Source organism: Blennius ocellaris (genome assembly GCF_963422515.1).
Source record: "Blennius ocellaris genome assembly, chromosome: 5".
In the NCBI taxonomy this organism is placed as follows: Eukaryota; Metazoa; Chordata; class Actinopteri; order Blenniiformes; family Blenniidae; genus Blennius; species Blennius ocellaris.
In genome coordinates this window covers 3,504,319-3,519,982 of record NC_137654.1, presented here as the reverse complement: position 1 = coordinate 3,519,982, position 15,664 = coordinate 3,504,319, and the positions used below count along the sequence as shown (strand labels likewise).

The following is a 15,664-nucleotide window of genomic DNA, read 5'->3' as shown; positions in this document are numbered from 1 at the left end:
GGATTTTGGAGTTCTTGACACAGAAGAGGTCGACATTTCATTCAGTTACTTCCATATTAAAGCTTTTAACATTTCTTTGTGCGCATTAATAAAACAGCAAGTATGATTCCCAAAATTTTGTACAAACAAGTATTCTAGCAAAAATAAATATATAACCAAAAAAAAAAAAACACAAAAAGGACACAAATAGTTATGTATGACTGTTTGACAAAAACGTTTTATTATAAATACTTTCATTTTGTATTGCTTTTTTTCAAGAATGTTTTGGTGTCATAGGCACATTAAAGCCTTGATTGGGACCTCACACTCTGGCCCCTCGGGATCAGCCCAATCATGACCTCTGGCCCATTTAAATATACTCAAATACTCAAATGCAAGTACGCATACACTACTCGTTTTGGAAAAAAAAGTGGTATCGGTGCATCCCAAGTTAGGATGCTTTCTCTACAAAAAGAAAAAAAAAAACCTTAGTTTAGCAAAAGAATTTCTGACTGGTTTAAATTATGCTCAAGACTTGATTCAGCAGCTAGAACAATGATGTCAGTTATTTTGGGGGATTTGCAAACATGAAATAGAATGTAACATAAGTACTGGAGAAGCACCAGTGCTCTTCGGATTAACTGGCTTCCCTGTTAACTGGTGACCAACTTCCTTCAGCATAATTTGTTGCTATTCGATGTCTGATATCTGGAGTTGCACTGGCAAAAATAAGAAAAAAAACATTTTCTCCACAAAAAGGTGTTGGAAATGACTACATTTTGTGCATTTAACATTTTAAAAGTGTGAAGCTTATACACAATTGTCTCTTATATCCTGTTACTCATTAAAAGTTCATAGCAAAGACAAGTAAAATGTTCATAATACCCTATTGCCAGTACTCAGCTTTGCATTAATTCTAGTGGACAGATTGAAGTTCAGTATTATGCCTCTTGAACTTGTGTTTTGTTCATGTGTCTCTGCAGGAGAAGTTCAGTGCAGACCAGACAGTGGTGGAGCTGACAGGGTTACAGCCATCCACAGACTACTCCATTACTCTGTATGCCCTCTATGATGAGGATCCCAGTGACCCAGTCACAGCTGTGGCCACCACACGTAAGAAAGCTCCCAAAATGTCCTTAAAAATTCAAAACATTTTCCACTTCCTTTCGACGCGTTCAGGACATTGTTGCTTATAGTTCACATCTGCAGACTATTGGCCTGTCCTCTAATATCAACATCTCTGGTGTTGTAACTTGTGTGTCCTGATCTTCTGCCTCGTCACCTGCATGGTGCTGCTTCTTCCTGCAGTCCCTCTCCAACCGCCGCTGAGTGTCCAGTTCCCGATGGTCACCCACAGTGCTCTGAAGGTGAGCTGGTTGCCTGGCTCTGAAGATACTCCTGGCCACAGGATCACCTACAGCACCAACCACGGCAGTGATGTCAAACAGGTAACTTAGCAAAAACACAGACCCCAGATGAGATACTATCCTCAACACTAGATACGCAGATAGACATGGATGAAGCATGGTGTACATTTCCATGGAGCTTATGGATGTGAAGCAAACAAAGTTCTACCAATGATGACCTGTGGGGGCAGCGTTGTGCAGTATAGCTCATATGTGACGAGTGAACAGGCCAAGAGGACAACAGAAATGACATCAAATAGCAATCCCTTTGAAGAAAGACGATATGAATGTGTGAGGATACTAACAGATCTACAACAATATCGCACCTGGACACCAGGACCGAGAACCTTGGTATGTTTTGTCCGAACCGTTTAGAAACATCGTCACTGGCATAGTTGAAAACATAGGTCAACACATTATCCCACCAGACCAGATTTTAAATACTACTTCGGTCACAAATACTTATTTCAGCAGTTTTTTTTAACCTGTTTCATCGATATTTGGATGAAACCGATATTGACCGACTGTATGGATTGATTAACAACCACACCAAGATGAGGGACCCACAGAAATATGAATGCATGACAATGTTGAAAACCAACTTACATGGGTAAGGGAATCATATTTACTCCTGAAGCTTCCAGCAGATTGATAGAAATATGGACGAGACAAAGGGAGTCCAGGTAGAAAGCTCTGTATGTGTCTGTAACGTTGAGCATGACTGTGTTGGTCATTCTCATAAAATATGTTTTCCAGGTGGAGGTGACGGGTCTAAATTCAGTGCTGGTGCAGAATTTATCCTCTCTGTCCAGATACCTCGTGTCAGTCCAGTCCCACTACCCACAAGGCCTGTCTGCAGCGCTCACTTCGAATATCACAACACGTGAGATGTGCATGCTTTCAACTGCTGCATGTTTATTTCATCAAAAGTACAAGTCTCTACATAGCGTTTTCTCACGCGTTTCCTCCATTCCTAGTGAAGGTCCCGTCCCCATCAGACCTCAGGGTGTCTAATTTCTCCGGGAGCGACATCAGGGTGAGCTGGACGTCTGCAGCCGATGATGTTGTTTCTTACCTCATTAAGTGGATCTCGCTCAGTGGAGGAGACTTGAGACAGGTGAGGGAGTGATTCCTGGCTCATATGAGTAACAATGAAGTTAAAAAAAAAGCAGTTTTCATGTGCGTTGTGTGATTTCAGCTGAGGGTGAGTGGTGAGAGTGAAGGGGCCACCCTGGAAGAAGTGGAGGACAATAAAGAATACCAGATCTCTCTGTCTGCACTGTATGGAGATGGAGCACAGAGTGAAGCTGTGGCTATACGCTACAGCACCTGTGAGTCACACATAATGTACATTGAACACACACTGAAACAATGTGATCAGCAGCACTGGAGCTTCATTTCTGTCCAGCCCATTCAATCAAAAATCAGTGGATCATCATCATCACAAGGTCATATTGAGGTCTTGGTCAGGGTTTAACTGTCAGTTTGCTGTGTGTTTTGTATGGATCTTCACAACCAGCGATGCCGGTAACACGTTAATTAGTAACGCGTTTCTTTCGTATGACCACATTTTTCCAGTAATTAGACAAGTTTCTTGTCTGCAAAGTCTCTTTATTATTAAACACAACCGGCCTCTCCTCCTCCTCCGCCAAACCGACATGCACAAACAGTGGATGCAGTCATCTGCCCCGCCCCTTCTCTACTCTCAGCCAATCACAGGCCAACTCGTTCAATGGTGCGTTCAGGTAAGAAAAAAGAATTGGAACCAACCATTGTCATCAATAAACCTTAACATTGCATTAAGCCCCCCCCCCCCCCCCCCCCCTTTAAAATCAATCAATCAATGAAAGACTTGTCTAGGAAGAGGGAAAATGAAGTAGCAGAGAGCAGGCAGTGCAAATAAATAAAGAAATAGTGCAACAGTAGACAACAACTCCACCTCTGGACAAATAAACACCAGAAATAGTTCAAATGTGATAATAAAACCGTGAGTCAGATATAAATACAACAAAGAATGAAGGTTAAAGGAATATGTATAAATATGGTGCAGGAGGCAGGGATCAGTAGAGTTTTTGGCAAAACTGGTTGTAATTTTTATGTTCCGACGATGGGGGTGTTGAAAGTAACGAATAAGCAATTTGTAATCTAACTTGGTTACTTTCAAAAACAAGTATTCTGAGACATAACTAAGTTACTTTTTAAAGCAGTAACACACAAACACAAGTAATTGCTATTCATTCCTTCACTCTTATTACCTCTTATTTAAAATTTCCTCATTCACTAAAGTAATACATAACCTGGATTACAGTATTTCATGCTTGTCGCAAAGGGAAGTGGAGAAAGAAAAATATACAGATTTCAAAAATAACATAAAAAACAAAAAACTATAATCGATGTTAACGATGAGTAATTAGTACAATTATAGGTAATACTCTTTCAAGAACTCCAAATATTCCTTATTGTTGCAGGGTAAAAAAATATCAGCCATGAAATTGATTCTGATGTTCCTTTGCTAGCTCACTATTGCTGGTTTTCAATGCTGTTCAATCAATCACCGATCTCAGTGTGGGTCTACCCAGGTCTCACTTTTATAGCTATCTTCAGATTATCTATATCATTATCATTGCCCACAATTCTGATTGATTCCCCTCTGTTCCTCCCCCATCCAGTTTGGACTCAATTAATAGATATCAATCAGGGGCAAAACGTATTCTAAGTGTCATGTTTGAGCTATTAGATACACACACATTACCAGCACTGAAGTCATTAAAGAGTAAATGAGAGGGCAATATAGGTGAACAATTTTCAGATGAGCTCTGGCAACAGATAATATGGAAAAGGTTTTCATCCTCCATGTGCCTCTGACGTTTGGAGGTTCAATCCAGAATTGTGCATTGCTTTCGCTGGTCAGAAGCAAAACTGACCTTGACCCCACATGTGACCAATGCCAACAAGAACCAGACACTTTGATACACATGTTCTGGATGTCCAGACGTGTCCAAAGTTGAACAGCTTTCTGGGTATCAACCTTTCACACCTTGTCAAAAATATCTAATACTACAGTAGAAACAATGGCCATTAACATCGTTTGAATGACTGCAAGGACTGTATATTTCGAGGTGCGATGGACTCATTTGATTGCTTCTCTGTACCCTCCTGGCCAGAAGAATGATCTTACAAACATGGAAAGAAATATTACCACCCATGTATGGAGGCTGGGTCAAAGAGGTCACGTACTATATTCAACTGGAAAAGATTTGCGACTCCACAAGAGGATTGACAAAAATTCTATGATGCCTGGCGACCTTTCTTGACCTATTTGGAAAGTGTGAAGGCAGAAGACATCTCTAATGTCGTTTAATTCATTTTAAAAATATTTTTAATATTTACTTTATTCTGTGTGTGTGTGTGTGTGTGTGTGTGGGTGTGTGTGTGTGTGTGTGTGTGTGTGTGTGTGTGTGTGTGTGTGTGTGTGTGTGTGTGTGTGTTCATATGAACAGATATATATATATGTCTGCTCATTTATTGGAGCTAGTTTATTGGAGCTAGTTCGTGTTGTTGTGATGGTGGCACAGCAAAGAAAAAGAAAACAATGGAAAATTTGTCAAAATGTTGTTTTTGTGTTATCCAAAATACAAAAAAGACCTTAAAGAAAAAAGTGTGAAAAGAGTGTAACTTTATGCTTTTATGATACTATTATTTAATATTTTCTTTTTAATGTTAAAAAAGACAACCATGTGGTCTATAAATAGTAACAGAAAAGTAAATATGGATATTAAAATTAATCCAAGCACAGACAGAAGTGGCATCAGAAGTATCCATATTGATTAAGATAGTTTAATGTCGTTAATTCCCTATCACAGTCTTTTTTTCTGTCACTAACACTGGCAGAACACAAATGCAGACTCACACATGAAGGAAGAGTTCAAAGAGTTTATTTATTAAAGACAACAAACAGAGCAAAGGCATCCAACTGGTAAGCAGACAGAAGTTTTCAGTTCCCTGAAAAGTGACATGACATGAATATCAAAATAAAAGAGGGAAGTGTTCAAACTGAGAAAGACAAAACAGGGAAACAATGCTAACTTAATCAGGGCTGAACTAAGTCCTGACAGTATTTATAACGGTGGCGGACCGTGCATTTCAGACCCAGGCCTTCACTGCTGGTCTGAGTCAATCCACCCCTCAATGACAAAAACCATGTTACCATGCAGAAATGCCATAGAATAATCCTTATCGTCACTGATAGATACTTGTGTAGCCAGAATAAATACCTTTACTGATCCAAGTTCACCTCTTCTCCTGCTGCTGCTGCATAAAATAACGGAAGCTTTTCCTGAAGCTTCTGGGGGTCGAGGAGGGAGACAAACATCAGCTTTTCATGGTCACGAAAATAATATAATGGAAAATGAAATCATCCTGAATCCTGCCATGGAGTTTGTAGTGAGCGTGAGTAAATTGCACCGGACTTGTGCTCTGGGTGCTGCGGTGCATTCAATGACCTCTTGGAAAAGTCCCTCTTCAAGATTGTTTTGACAACAAATCTGCAACCAAATGTGTTTATCTTCTCCTTTAGTCATTGTAGGTTGACAAAACCACTATCAAATAAACACAACTATACTTTTGTTCGTGCAGCTCGCTACAGATGAAGCCAGCTAGCGCTGGAGAGTGACTCTCTGACGATCCGTTCACAGGGCTTGAATACACTGACTTCACGCGAGGCCTTCTAGAAGGCCTTGAGTCACCAATATCAAAATCTGATTGGTTGAAGCAGCTATGTGACCGACACTAGTTTTACACTACAGACACCTGTAGAATTTAATCTGAAGGTCTCAGGCAGATTTCTTTATCCAGCAACAGGGGATGGCTGAACTGTGATTGGTTAAAAGCTTTAATATGGAAGTAACTGTCTGGAAGCAGCAGCTTGGGGAGAAGCTCTGAGAAGAAGCGGACATACCATTTGGAATTATTTAATAAGTATTCGTGGACAAAATATAAGCAACGTCTGTGATTCAGATCTTTTTCTTAGGCCTGCAGAGAAGCCTTGAAGGCCTTGAAGGCCCTGACGGTCCACCACTGATTTATAATATTAACAAACAATCATCACATTATAAGCAGCTCAAAGTGCTCCACTATTTAAAAAGGAGAGAAATACATGACAATTTAATAACATCAGTTCAATAATAAAAGATAAGGAAACCTTAAAAATAGACTAAAACAATGAAATTGTCAAGAATAATATGGGTAACAATTGAATAAAAAGTTTAAAATAAACCCAAAATCAAATAAAAGTTATACCAAATTTTTTAAAAAGAACATTAGATTAATATCAATAATTTACTCATTAATCATTAATTTATTTAGACATATGCGGTACATTAACATTTTGAAAAGAGACAAAAAACAGTTTAAGGCAATGCCAATACAAATAAACAGGTTCTCAGCTGCTTTTTAAAACCAGGAAAACTGGAAAATGAAACATTTTCAGTGTGTTCGTTAAATTTCCAATAGAAACATTTATTAAGCCTTGTGTGTTTCAGCATCTGGTGGAGGCCCATCGAGTGTGACGGTTTCTGAGGAGTCTGCGGTGAGCCTGGTGGTCAGATGGGTTCCTCCCAATGCTCACGTCCTCCAGTACCGAGTGTCCTACGCCGGTCTGATGGGAGGAGCTGAGACCCAGGACGGCACCGTCAGTGACCTCCACTCCCACACTCGTCAGACTGTCGGCCGCCACCTCAGCGCCTCACCCAGTTTGTCATCTGCAGGTCTTGGTCCCGGGTGGAGACGACTGGGTGCTGCTGGGGTCGCTGCAGCCGGATACGCGTTACAGCATCTTGGTCACGGCTGAATATCGCAACAGAGAGGGAGGCAGCGGCTCGGCTCAGGGCAAAACCAGTCAGTCAAACACACAAGCTCTCACGGAGCAAAGCACTTGACTAGAGCCCCGTCTCCACCGCACACAAGTGCCGGGGAGGAGCGGAGCGGTACGGAGCAGTTCGGAAGCACAACCCCGACCGAAATTTTGGGTCGTGTCTCCACTGCAGAGAGGAGCATGAAAAGTGGGCGGGGCTTATGAGCTCGGCAGAAATGTGACATTATAACAGAAAAGAACGTCGTCAGATGTAGATCTTATGAATCCTCTGTTGTTGTTTAAATTCTCCACTTTGCACTGTTATTTTTTACAGCGGAAAAAAAAAAAGTTACTTTTTGCAGCAGTCATTTTTTGCAGCGGAGAGCTGCAGCCGCAACTTCCGTGTTTGTTTTAAGAGAGCGAGTCGCTCGGCCGCTTGGCCAGCGACTTGCCTCGCACTCGAGCGCTCGGGTGTGGGGCAAGTGGCCGGAGCGTTCCCCCCGGTTGGCTGAGGCACAGACACGGGAGTCTGAGCTTTCTGCTCAAACCCAGGAGGTTTTCCACTCCGGCGCCGCAGCGCAGTGCCGCGCCGCACAGCGCAGCGCCGGAACACGGAGGCGCCGAGCTCCGAGCTACTTTTCATGGCTTCCGCGGCCCGTCCCCGCGATAAAGCGCCACTGACCGCGGCTGAACAGAACGCTGACCACCTCTGGAAAGCGGAGCGGTCAGTGCCGGAGACCAAAGCTCCAGACTCCGGTGTCACGGACGCACATCAGCGCCACGGCCAGCGCTATGCTGCAAACAGAAAACTCCAACGCGATGCAAAGTCCCTCCCCCCGGTCTCCCCCTGCCTCAAGTCCCTCTTTCACCACAAACACTAAAGTTGAGCAGCAAAGAAAAGAAAATGAAAATAAAAACAACCAGAGCACAGCTGACCACACTGACAGCAGAGGATTCATCCAGCCAGCACATTAACATGTTGAGGGCGTGTCGTAAATCACTGACCAATCAGCAGACAGCAGCTCAACCTCAGACCCGTTCCATGGTCCTGGTACCCCAACGGAAGGGGAGCGGAAAAGAGGTCGCCTTTGGAGCGGTCTAGAGCGGTTTAGACTGCTTTACATGTCGTGAGACGCGAGCCGGAGCGGTTTAAACCCGTCTAGGCTGGTACTTTCTGTGCGGTGGAGACGGGGCTTTACTGGCATGCTGCTTGTTGTCTGCGCTTTGCAGGTGATCGATGATGAATAACATCAGGCACAAAAAAGAAACATCGAATGTGGGTTTTGCGGGTATTAGGGTTGAGTCAGGTTGAGTTTGCTTTAGATTCTAGAAATGTCCTATTGTGATTCTGGACATATGCTAACTGTCCATGAAGAAACACAGGTAGAACAAAGAATATGACATAATTTTAACATAATATTAATATAATATTAATTTAACATAATATTGAGGACAATGGAAGACAAAAGCATCTGTGTTTAATGGAGCAAGGTCATAAATCTCAGGAGCGACAGATTTTATTCTCCGTTTGCATGAAACTGTTAAAACTGGTTGAGACACCGAATTGAGCATAAAAGTGAATATTTGCACCTCTTTGTCTTCATTGGCTGTTCATTTTGTTGTTGCTTTTTAGTCTCATGCTGGCAAACTGTGAACTTCATGTTCCTCTTGATTGGGGTTGTGACTCCTCTTTCAGGGGGCTGAATTAAGACCAGCCGGTAGACACTGCGCCGCAAATTTAAGTTTTTTCAATTGGAAAGTGCGACGGCACATGACATCTATAATGTGGATTAATCATTTTTTTTAAAATATTTTTAAGGTTTTCGCTCTCTCTCTCGCTCTCTCTCTCTCTCCCTCTCCCTCTCTCTCTGTGTGTGTGTGTGTAGCCAGTCTGCGGGTGAGCAGTGTGAGTGTGGTCCGGTCAGATCACTCCAGTATCTGCGTGTCTTGGAAGCCGGTGTCTGCAGTTGATGGTTATCGGATCGTCATCCAGTCTGTTAAAGGTAATCTTCTCTCACAGTTACAGAACTTAAATGAAAAAAATTCAAGAAATATTGAATGAATATGTTATTTTGGTCATTCCTCAAAATGTTTCTGATTTAAACACAAATATAGCGTTCACTATAAATTAACAAAGAAAGGAAAAAGATAAATCCAGAGGCATATTTTTGCCTTGTTTGTGAATCCTATGGAATAACTTGGAATATCAAAAGCAAACAAAAACACAAGTAATGATATTCCCTTTGTAGGGATTTCTTACCTCATGAGGTACAATCACTACATACCATTTAGATAAGCGGTCCCTCCTCACGCAGAGGAACCATTTACGTTGAGTTTGGCTATCGATAATGATTAATAATTATCGAAGATAGTTATTAATTATGTTATTGAAAATTTAATCTGATCTGTATCAGATACCTCGGAGCTCCACCTGTCTTAACAAGACGATAGCCAATTCAGTTATATCAGTCTCATGAGATATACTAAACAGTTAATCAAGAATTTGAATGAATAGTTAATTCAATTACAATTACCAGAATTAACAGTAAAGCTTGAAGGATTTTGGTGGAGTGAGTGTGTGATAGAACTACAAAACAAGGTGGCAGATCACAAGAAACTACATTCCAATGGAGGTTATCAGAGAACAGGAGGTCTGTCCTGGATCTCCACCATGTGCTGGAGAACAATGGAACATGGGAGCTAGTCTTTAACGTCTACTTCCTGTATGTCTCTGCTAAAGGACCATTTCTAGAATGACTTGATGTGAATGAGACTTGTCTTGTAAAACGTCAGGAGTCGTCAGATGGTGTTCAGTTACTGTGTGATGTTGTCTTTGATGTGATATGTGTAGGATTGTTAGTTAACAAGTTGGTAAAGCAAAGATTAGCATGCAGACCCTGTGTCTGTGGCAGAGCTAACGTTGGTTTACAGGTTGATAACTGCTCCTAATATCATTATCTATAGAACTCAATCACTGTAATAGAATCAACACATCTTCATTAAAGTTAAACAGTTCTATCATAGCATCAGGTTTAACTAATCTCAGATAATGCCCAGTTGCTGTTACCACTTCCTTGAAGGAGTTTGGTTGTTGTCCTGCTGGAGGGAAGCTGGTGTCTGCAGGCCGAGGAGAAGAAGATGAAGTTGACGATGCAGGAGTCCTTCTTTGCAGCTCCTGGTTGTCCCTTTGTTCAGACTGAGGAGCTGGTCGCTCAGGTCTGTGATGGTTTTCCTGCTTGTTGAGGAAAACACAAAGAAGTTCCGTGAGGTGTTGTTTCCCCGGTCCTGTCTGGGAGAAACTGGTTGGTTTTCCCTGGTTGATGGGAGATTAGACTCTGGCTCAGGGGAAGGTCTGACCCTCATGGTCGGGTCAGCAGAGGAGTTGAGGGGTTGCAGGCCTCTGGTGTTAGCTGTATGCTAACACTGGGTGAGCTGCCTCCAGCAACCCACCTCCTCCATCGAAGAACAGGAGCAAAATCCTTTTGTGAGTGGAGTTGCTTGGACTCAGCTCCTCCCTGGTGTTCACCGGGGAAGACTGGGGGCAAGACTCGCTTGAGGAGTCTCTTCCAAAGGCTTTTGGTGAAGGTTGGGGGATTCGAAGGTGTGAAATCCTGAGAGCCTCACCCATTGTTGACTGGCTGAGTGCATGGGGGAAGTGTCTTTTGAGCAGAAAGAGGGGGAGGATTTGCATGGGTCTGCAGTGGCAAACGGTCCCCTCCCCCCCCCCCCCCCCCCCCACTGGGTGTGATGGTCAATCGCCTTCCTGGGTCCGAATTCATATGTCATGACTGTGTATCATGACAAATGAATATTGTCTTTCCCGAGAAATGAACAAACTTTCTGTGGTCTTGTGAGATCCCAACACCTTTTTTTCATAATTTTTCAAAACTGTAATCGTTAATATCTGTATACAGCTGGTGTGATGTCTGGATGGAATCGATTTTGCTGATTATGAAAATACATTGAAGCAAAAAAATGTGCGTCAGTATGTTGGAAAAAACAAAAGATGGCGCAGCATGTGGCAATAGCAGCGCAAATGACTCGTCAGAGTTTCAACAACTCATGAAGCATTTTTCCACTGACGGTCAGGATGGTATATGAAAAGCTCTTCATGGTGTTTGGAAAAAAAAAGAATGTGGAATTAAGCACAGGAAACGAGCGACGATGAAAGTGAAGCATTTTTTCAAAATAAAACTTGCCAACTAACAGAAACTTAAATCTGCATTTTCAAAGTAAAACTATTAATTTCTTCTTTGCAGAGCAGTTTTGTGCACTGTATTGTTCCATGCACAAACCTATTCCTATCTAATTAATATTTACACTGCTGGAGAACGTGCTATACATGCATTGGGGGAAAAAACATCCCAACACAAAAGTTTTGATCATTTTGACAACACAGTGTTGTCAAAAGTGTTATTATCCATCCAATAGCCATCTGATATCAGAATGCATTACAACTTAATTACTACTACTTAAGTCTTACTTGAATTTTATTTTGGAATGTGGAGAGATTTTAAGATCAATACTGTATAACAAATGTGTTAAAGAAATGTTGAATATACATTGAAATGTTATGGAATTTGGAATGGAAATGTTAAGAATTCTCTATACATTTGTATTCACAATGTGTAAATTGCTATTTCAATCAAATATTGGGAAAATAATTAATAATTGAAAAAATATATAATTTAGGTCATTGAAAATATAATTGTTAGACATTAATCATTTATCTAATAATGTTTTTGCCCAGCCCTAATTCTGTATTCTACAGAGTTTCCAAAAATTACCAGCAAGCTCCGTTTAATTTCAATTCAACTCCCACAACAGAAACACATCTATATTAAAAATAATTTTTCTCTTTACAAACAAAACCCTTTGTTGAATCCTAACAGGAAGGGTTTTTTTTTTTCACTCTGAACCCAATAATTGTCATTTTTGTGTGTTGAATTTAGCTGAAAGCCACATGAACTCCTGTTATTGTGTGTGTAGACAAGCAAGCGACACAAGAAATGGTGGATGAGTTGAGCAGTAGTCACTGTTTCATCAACCTGGAACCGGAGACCTTGTATCGCATAAGCGTGCATTCCTTGCGTGGTGTAGCAGAGGGCGCTGCAGTCTCCATACTCCACCCAACAGGTGAGCCGCGCTCCCACAGGCACCAACTGTGTGTTCCATCATAGAAGTGAGCTGAGCACAGAGCTGTCACCTCAGTTACTGTGGCAGCGATCACTCCTATACATTCTAGATTATGTTGAAAACAAGTATGACGCACCAGTAAATGTGGTTTTTTTTTGGTCTTGTTTTAAACCACCACCACAATCTTATGGTTTATGATTTGATTTGTTTCATTTCAGCGACAGCTGCAGCCAGAATCAACATCCACCCTCGGATGTATCCCATCCATAATGAAGGTTCACACATTCATTATATTACAATTATTACTTTCATCTTTTTACAAGTTCAAAGTGAAGTCAAAATGTTTTCGATATGTCATTGTGTACTGAAAAGACATTTTCCATGAAAGAAATGTAGAGAAAAAAGTTTTTAATCAAACCATAAAGATGTTCTTCCATGTTTATGTTTAACCCACTGGTTCATGATTTTAAATGGTAACTTACTTTGAGATGTAATCCAGGAGAATAATCTGTGTAATTTACCTCACAGTGAGACGCTCGAGTCACATTTTTTTTTTTTAACAACTTTATTTATAGATTTTCAAATTTACAAAACATTAATAGACATACATATATGCAACAGAACAAGCCCCATCCCACCCTTCATCCCGACACCTAAGGAGGAGAAAGAAAGGGGGAGAAAGAAAAAAAAAAAAAAAAAAAAAAAAAGGGGGGGGGGGGGGTGCAATTTCAATTTTTAACACAGAGAGCCACTCACTGATCAACTAACCACCAGCAGAGGCCTATATATTGAGCTGAGAACACATAATGATTACAGGATGTGTACAGGTCCACACAAGTATTGGGGGATGCTCATAAAAAAGATAAAAGTAAAGTTGCAAAAGGAAAAAAATATTATTCACTCGGTACGAGAAAAAGAGAGAGTGATGATGAATTCCAAAAACGGTGACCATGTATCAATACATTTCTGTCTCGCTTTAGATCTATTGTATCTAAGCTTTTCCAGTGGGATTAGAGACAACATTTCTTTTACCCAAGACATGAATGATGGGGGTTTGACCGATTTCCAGTTACGTAGAATAAGCCTCCTCGCCTGAAGTGAGGCAAACGCTATAAAGTTTGCTTGGGGGGTGGTTATATTTGTGTCTCCCTCTGGTACGCCAAACACAGCCGTTAATGGGTTAAATTTGACTCTTGATTGGAGAATGCTGGAAAAAGCTTTGAAAATGTTGCTCCAGAATGACTGTAATTCTGTGCATTCATAAAACATATGTCCGGTCGTTGCAGGTTTTTGGCGACATCTTATACAAGTAGGATCTGTATTGGGATAACATTTTGACAGCTTAGCTCTCGTAAAATGCAGCCTGTGCAGTATCTTGAACTGGATTAGGTTATGCCTTAGACATAATGAAGAGGTGCTAATGCGTTGTACGGCCTGTTTCCAGGTCTGTCGATTCACATTTTGATATGAAAGTGTAAATTCCCTTTTCCAACGCTGGCCCCTTGTGTTGCAGTCTGTCCAGAAGTCACCATCAGAAACAACATCCTGAAAGGTGAGACACACACACACACACACACACACACACACACACACACACACACACACACACACACACGCACACACACACACACACACACACACACATTTCTTTCCTTTGTGTGTGCATGCGTGTGTGTGTGTAGGCTTCGACATGATGGAGGCGTTTGGTCTGACTCCGAAGGCCCACTCCTCGGTGGAGGGCGTGGCAGCAGAGCCGTTCGTCTTCAACACGCTTCCCACCTACAGCTTGTACAGAGACGTGCAGCTTACACAGAGCACCAGGTGAGGCTCATCACGCATTTCCTCTTGCACCCTATGGGGTTCTATTTGTGCCAAAATTCTGAGCGAGCGATGGGAAAATTTGAGCGCAAAAAAATTAATTGTGCAAGCACACTAATAACATTTTGAGGAAATATTTAAATTGCGCAAAGACAAACTTGAGATTGCGCTCAAAAATCATTTCTGCGCTCAGATTCTTCCTCTGCGCTCAACCTCTCTCTCTCTCGCGCTCAACCTCTCTCTCTCTCTCTCGCTCAACCTCTCTCTCTCTCGCTCAACCTCTCTCTCTCTCTCTCGCTCAACCTCTCTCTCTCTCTCGCTCAACCTCTCTCTCTCTCGCTCAACCTCTCTCTCTCTCGTGCTCAACCTCTCTCTCTCTCTCGCTCAACCTCTCTCTCTCTCGTGCTCAACCTCTCTCTCTCTCGTGCTCAACCTCTCTCTCTCTCGCGCTCAACCTCTCTCTCTCTCGCTCAACCTCTCTCTCTCTCGTGCTCAACCTCTCTCTCTCTCTCTCGCTCAACCTCTCTCTCTCTCTCGCTCAACCTCTCTCTCTCTCTCTCGCTCAACCTCTCTCTCTCTCTCGCTCAACCTCTCTCTCTCTCGCTCAACCTCTCTCTCTCTCGTGCTCAACCTCTCTCTCTCTCTCGCTCAACCTCTCTCTCTCTCGTGCTCAACCTCTCTCTCTCTCGCGCTCAACCTCTCTCTCTCTCGCTCAACCTCTCTCTCTCTCGTGCTCAACCTCTCTCTCTCTCGCGCTCAACCTCTCTCTCTCTCGCTCAACCTCTCTCTCTCGCGCTCAACCTCTCTCTCTCTCGCGCTCAACCTCTCTCTCTCTCGCGCTCAACCTCTCTCTCTCTCGCTCAACCTCTCTCTCTCTCGCTCAACCTCTCTCTCTCTCGTGCTCAACCTCTCTCTCTCTCGCGCTCAACCTCTCTCTCTCTCGCTCAACCTCTCTCTCTCTCGCGCTCAACCTCTCTCTCTCTCGTGCTCAACCTCTCTCTCTCTCGCTCAACCTCTCTCTCTCTCGCGCTCAACCTCTCTCTCTCGTGCTCAACCTCTCTCTCTCGCGCTCAACCTCTCTCTCTCTCGCGCTCAACCTCTCTCTCTCTCTCGCGCTCAACCTCTCTCTCTCGCGCTCAACCTCTCTCTCTCGCGCTCAACCTCTCTCTCTCGCGCTCAACCTCTCTCTCTCTCTCGCGCTCAACCTCTCTCTCTCTCGCGCTCAACCTCTCTCTCTCTCGCGCTCAACCTCTCTCTCTCGCGCTCAACCTCTCTCTCTCTCGCTCGCTCAAGTCCTGCTGTGCGCTCGCTCAAAATGTCCAAAGCCCAAATGTGACAGACACGGTTGTCCACCAATCACAGAAATTTGGGGCGGGTGTTGAACTCTGATTGGTTACTTCGGTTTCTGGAAGTGCCTCATAACCAATGAAGAAGAAGAGGGAAAAACAAACTGCGAGGGAAAACAGAAATAAGG

General features: G+C 42.6%; 1 protein-coding gene across 1 annotated transcript in view; it reads left to right on the top strand.

The window, feature by feature from the left end:
• LOC308130808 (collagen alpha-1(XX) chain-like) overlaps positions 1-15,664 on the top strand; it is a 98,154-nt gene that overhangs the window by 55,948 nt on the left and 26,542 nt on the right. The window contains 12 exon segments of the mRNA XM_080497292.1: positions 963-1,092; positions 1,288-1,427; positions 2,142-2,268; positions 2,363-2,502; positions 2,584-2,716; positions 6,926-7,074; positions 7,151-7,280; positions 9,123-9,239; positions 12,226-12,372; positions 12,591-12,647; positions 13,886-13,924; positions 14,055-14,193. Coding sequence (XP_080353418.1) covers positions 963-1,092; positions 1,288-1,427; positions 2,142-2,268; positions 2,363-2,502; positions 2,584-2,716; positions 6,926-7,074; positions 7,151-7,280; positions 9,123-9,239; positions 12,226-12,372; positions 12,591-12,647; positions 13,886-13,924; positions 14,055-14,193 — 1,448 coding nt within the window.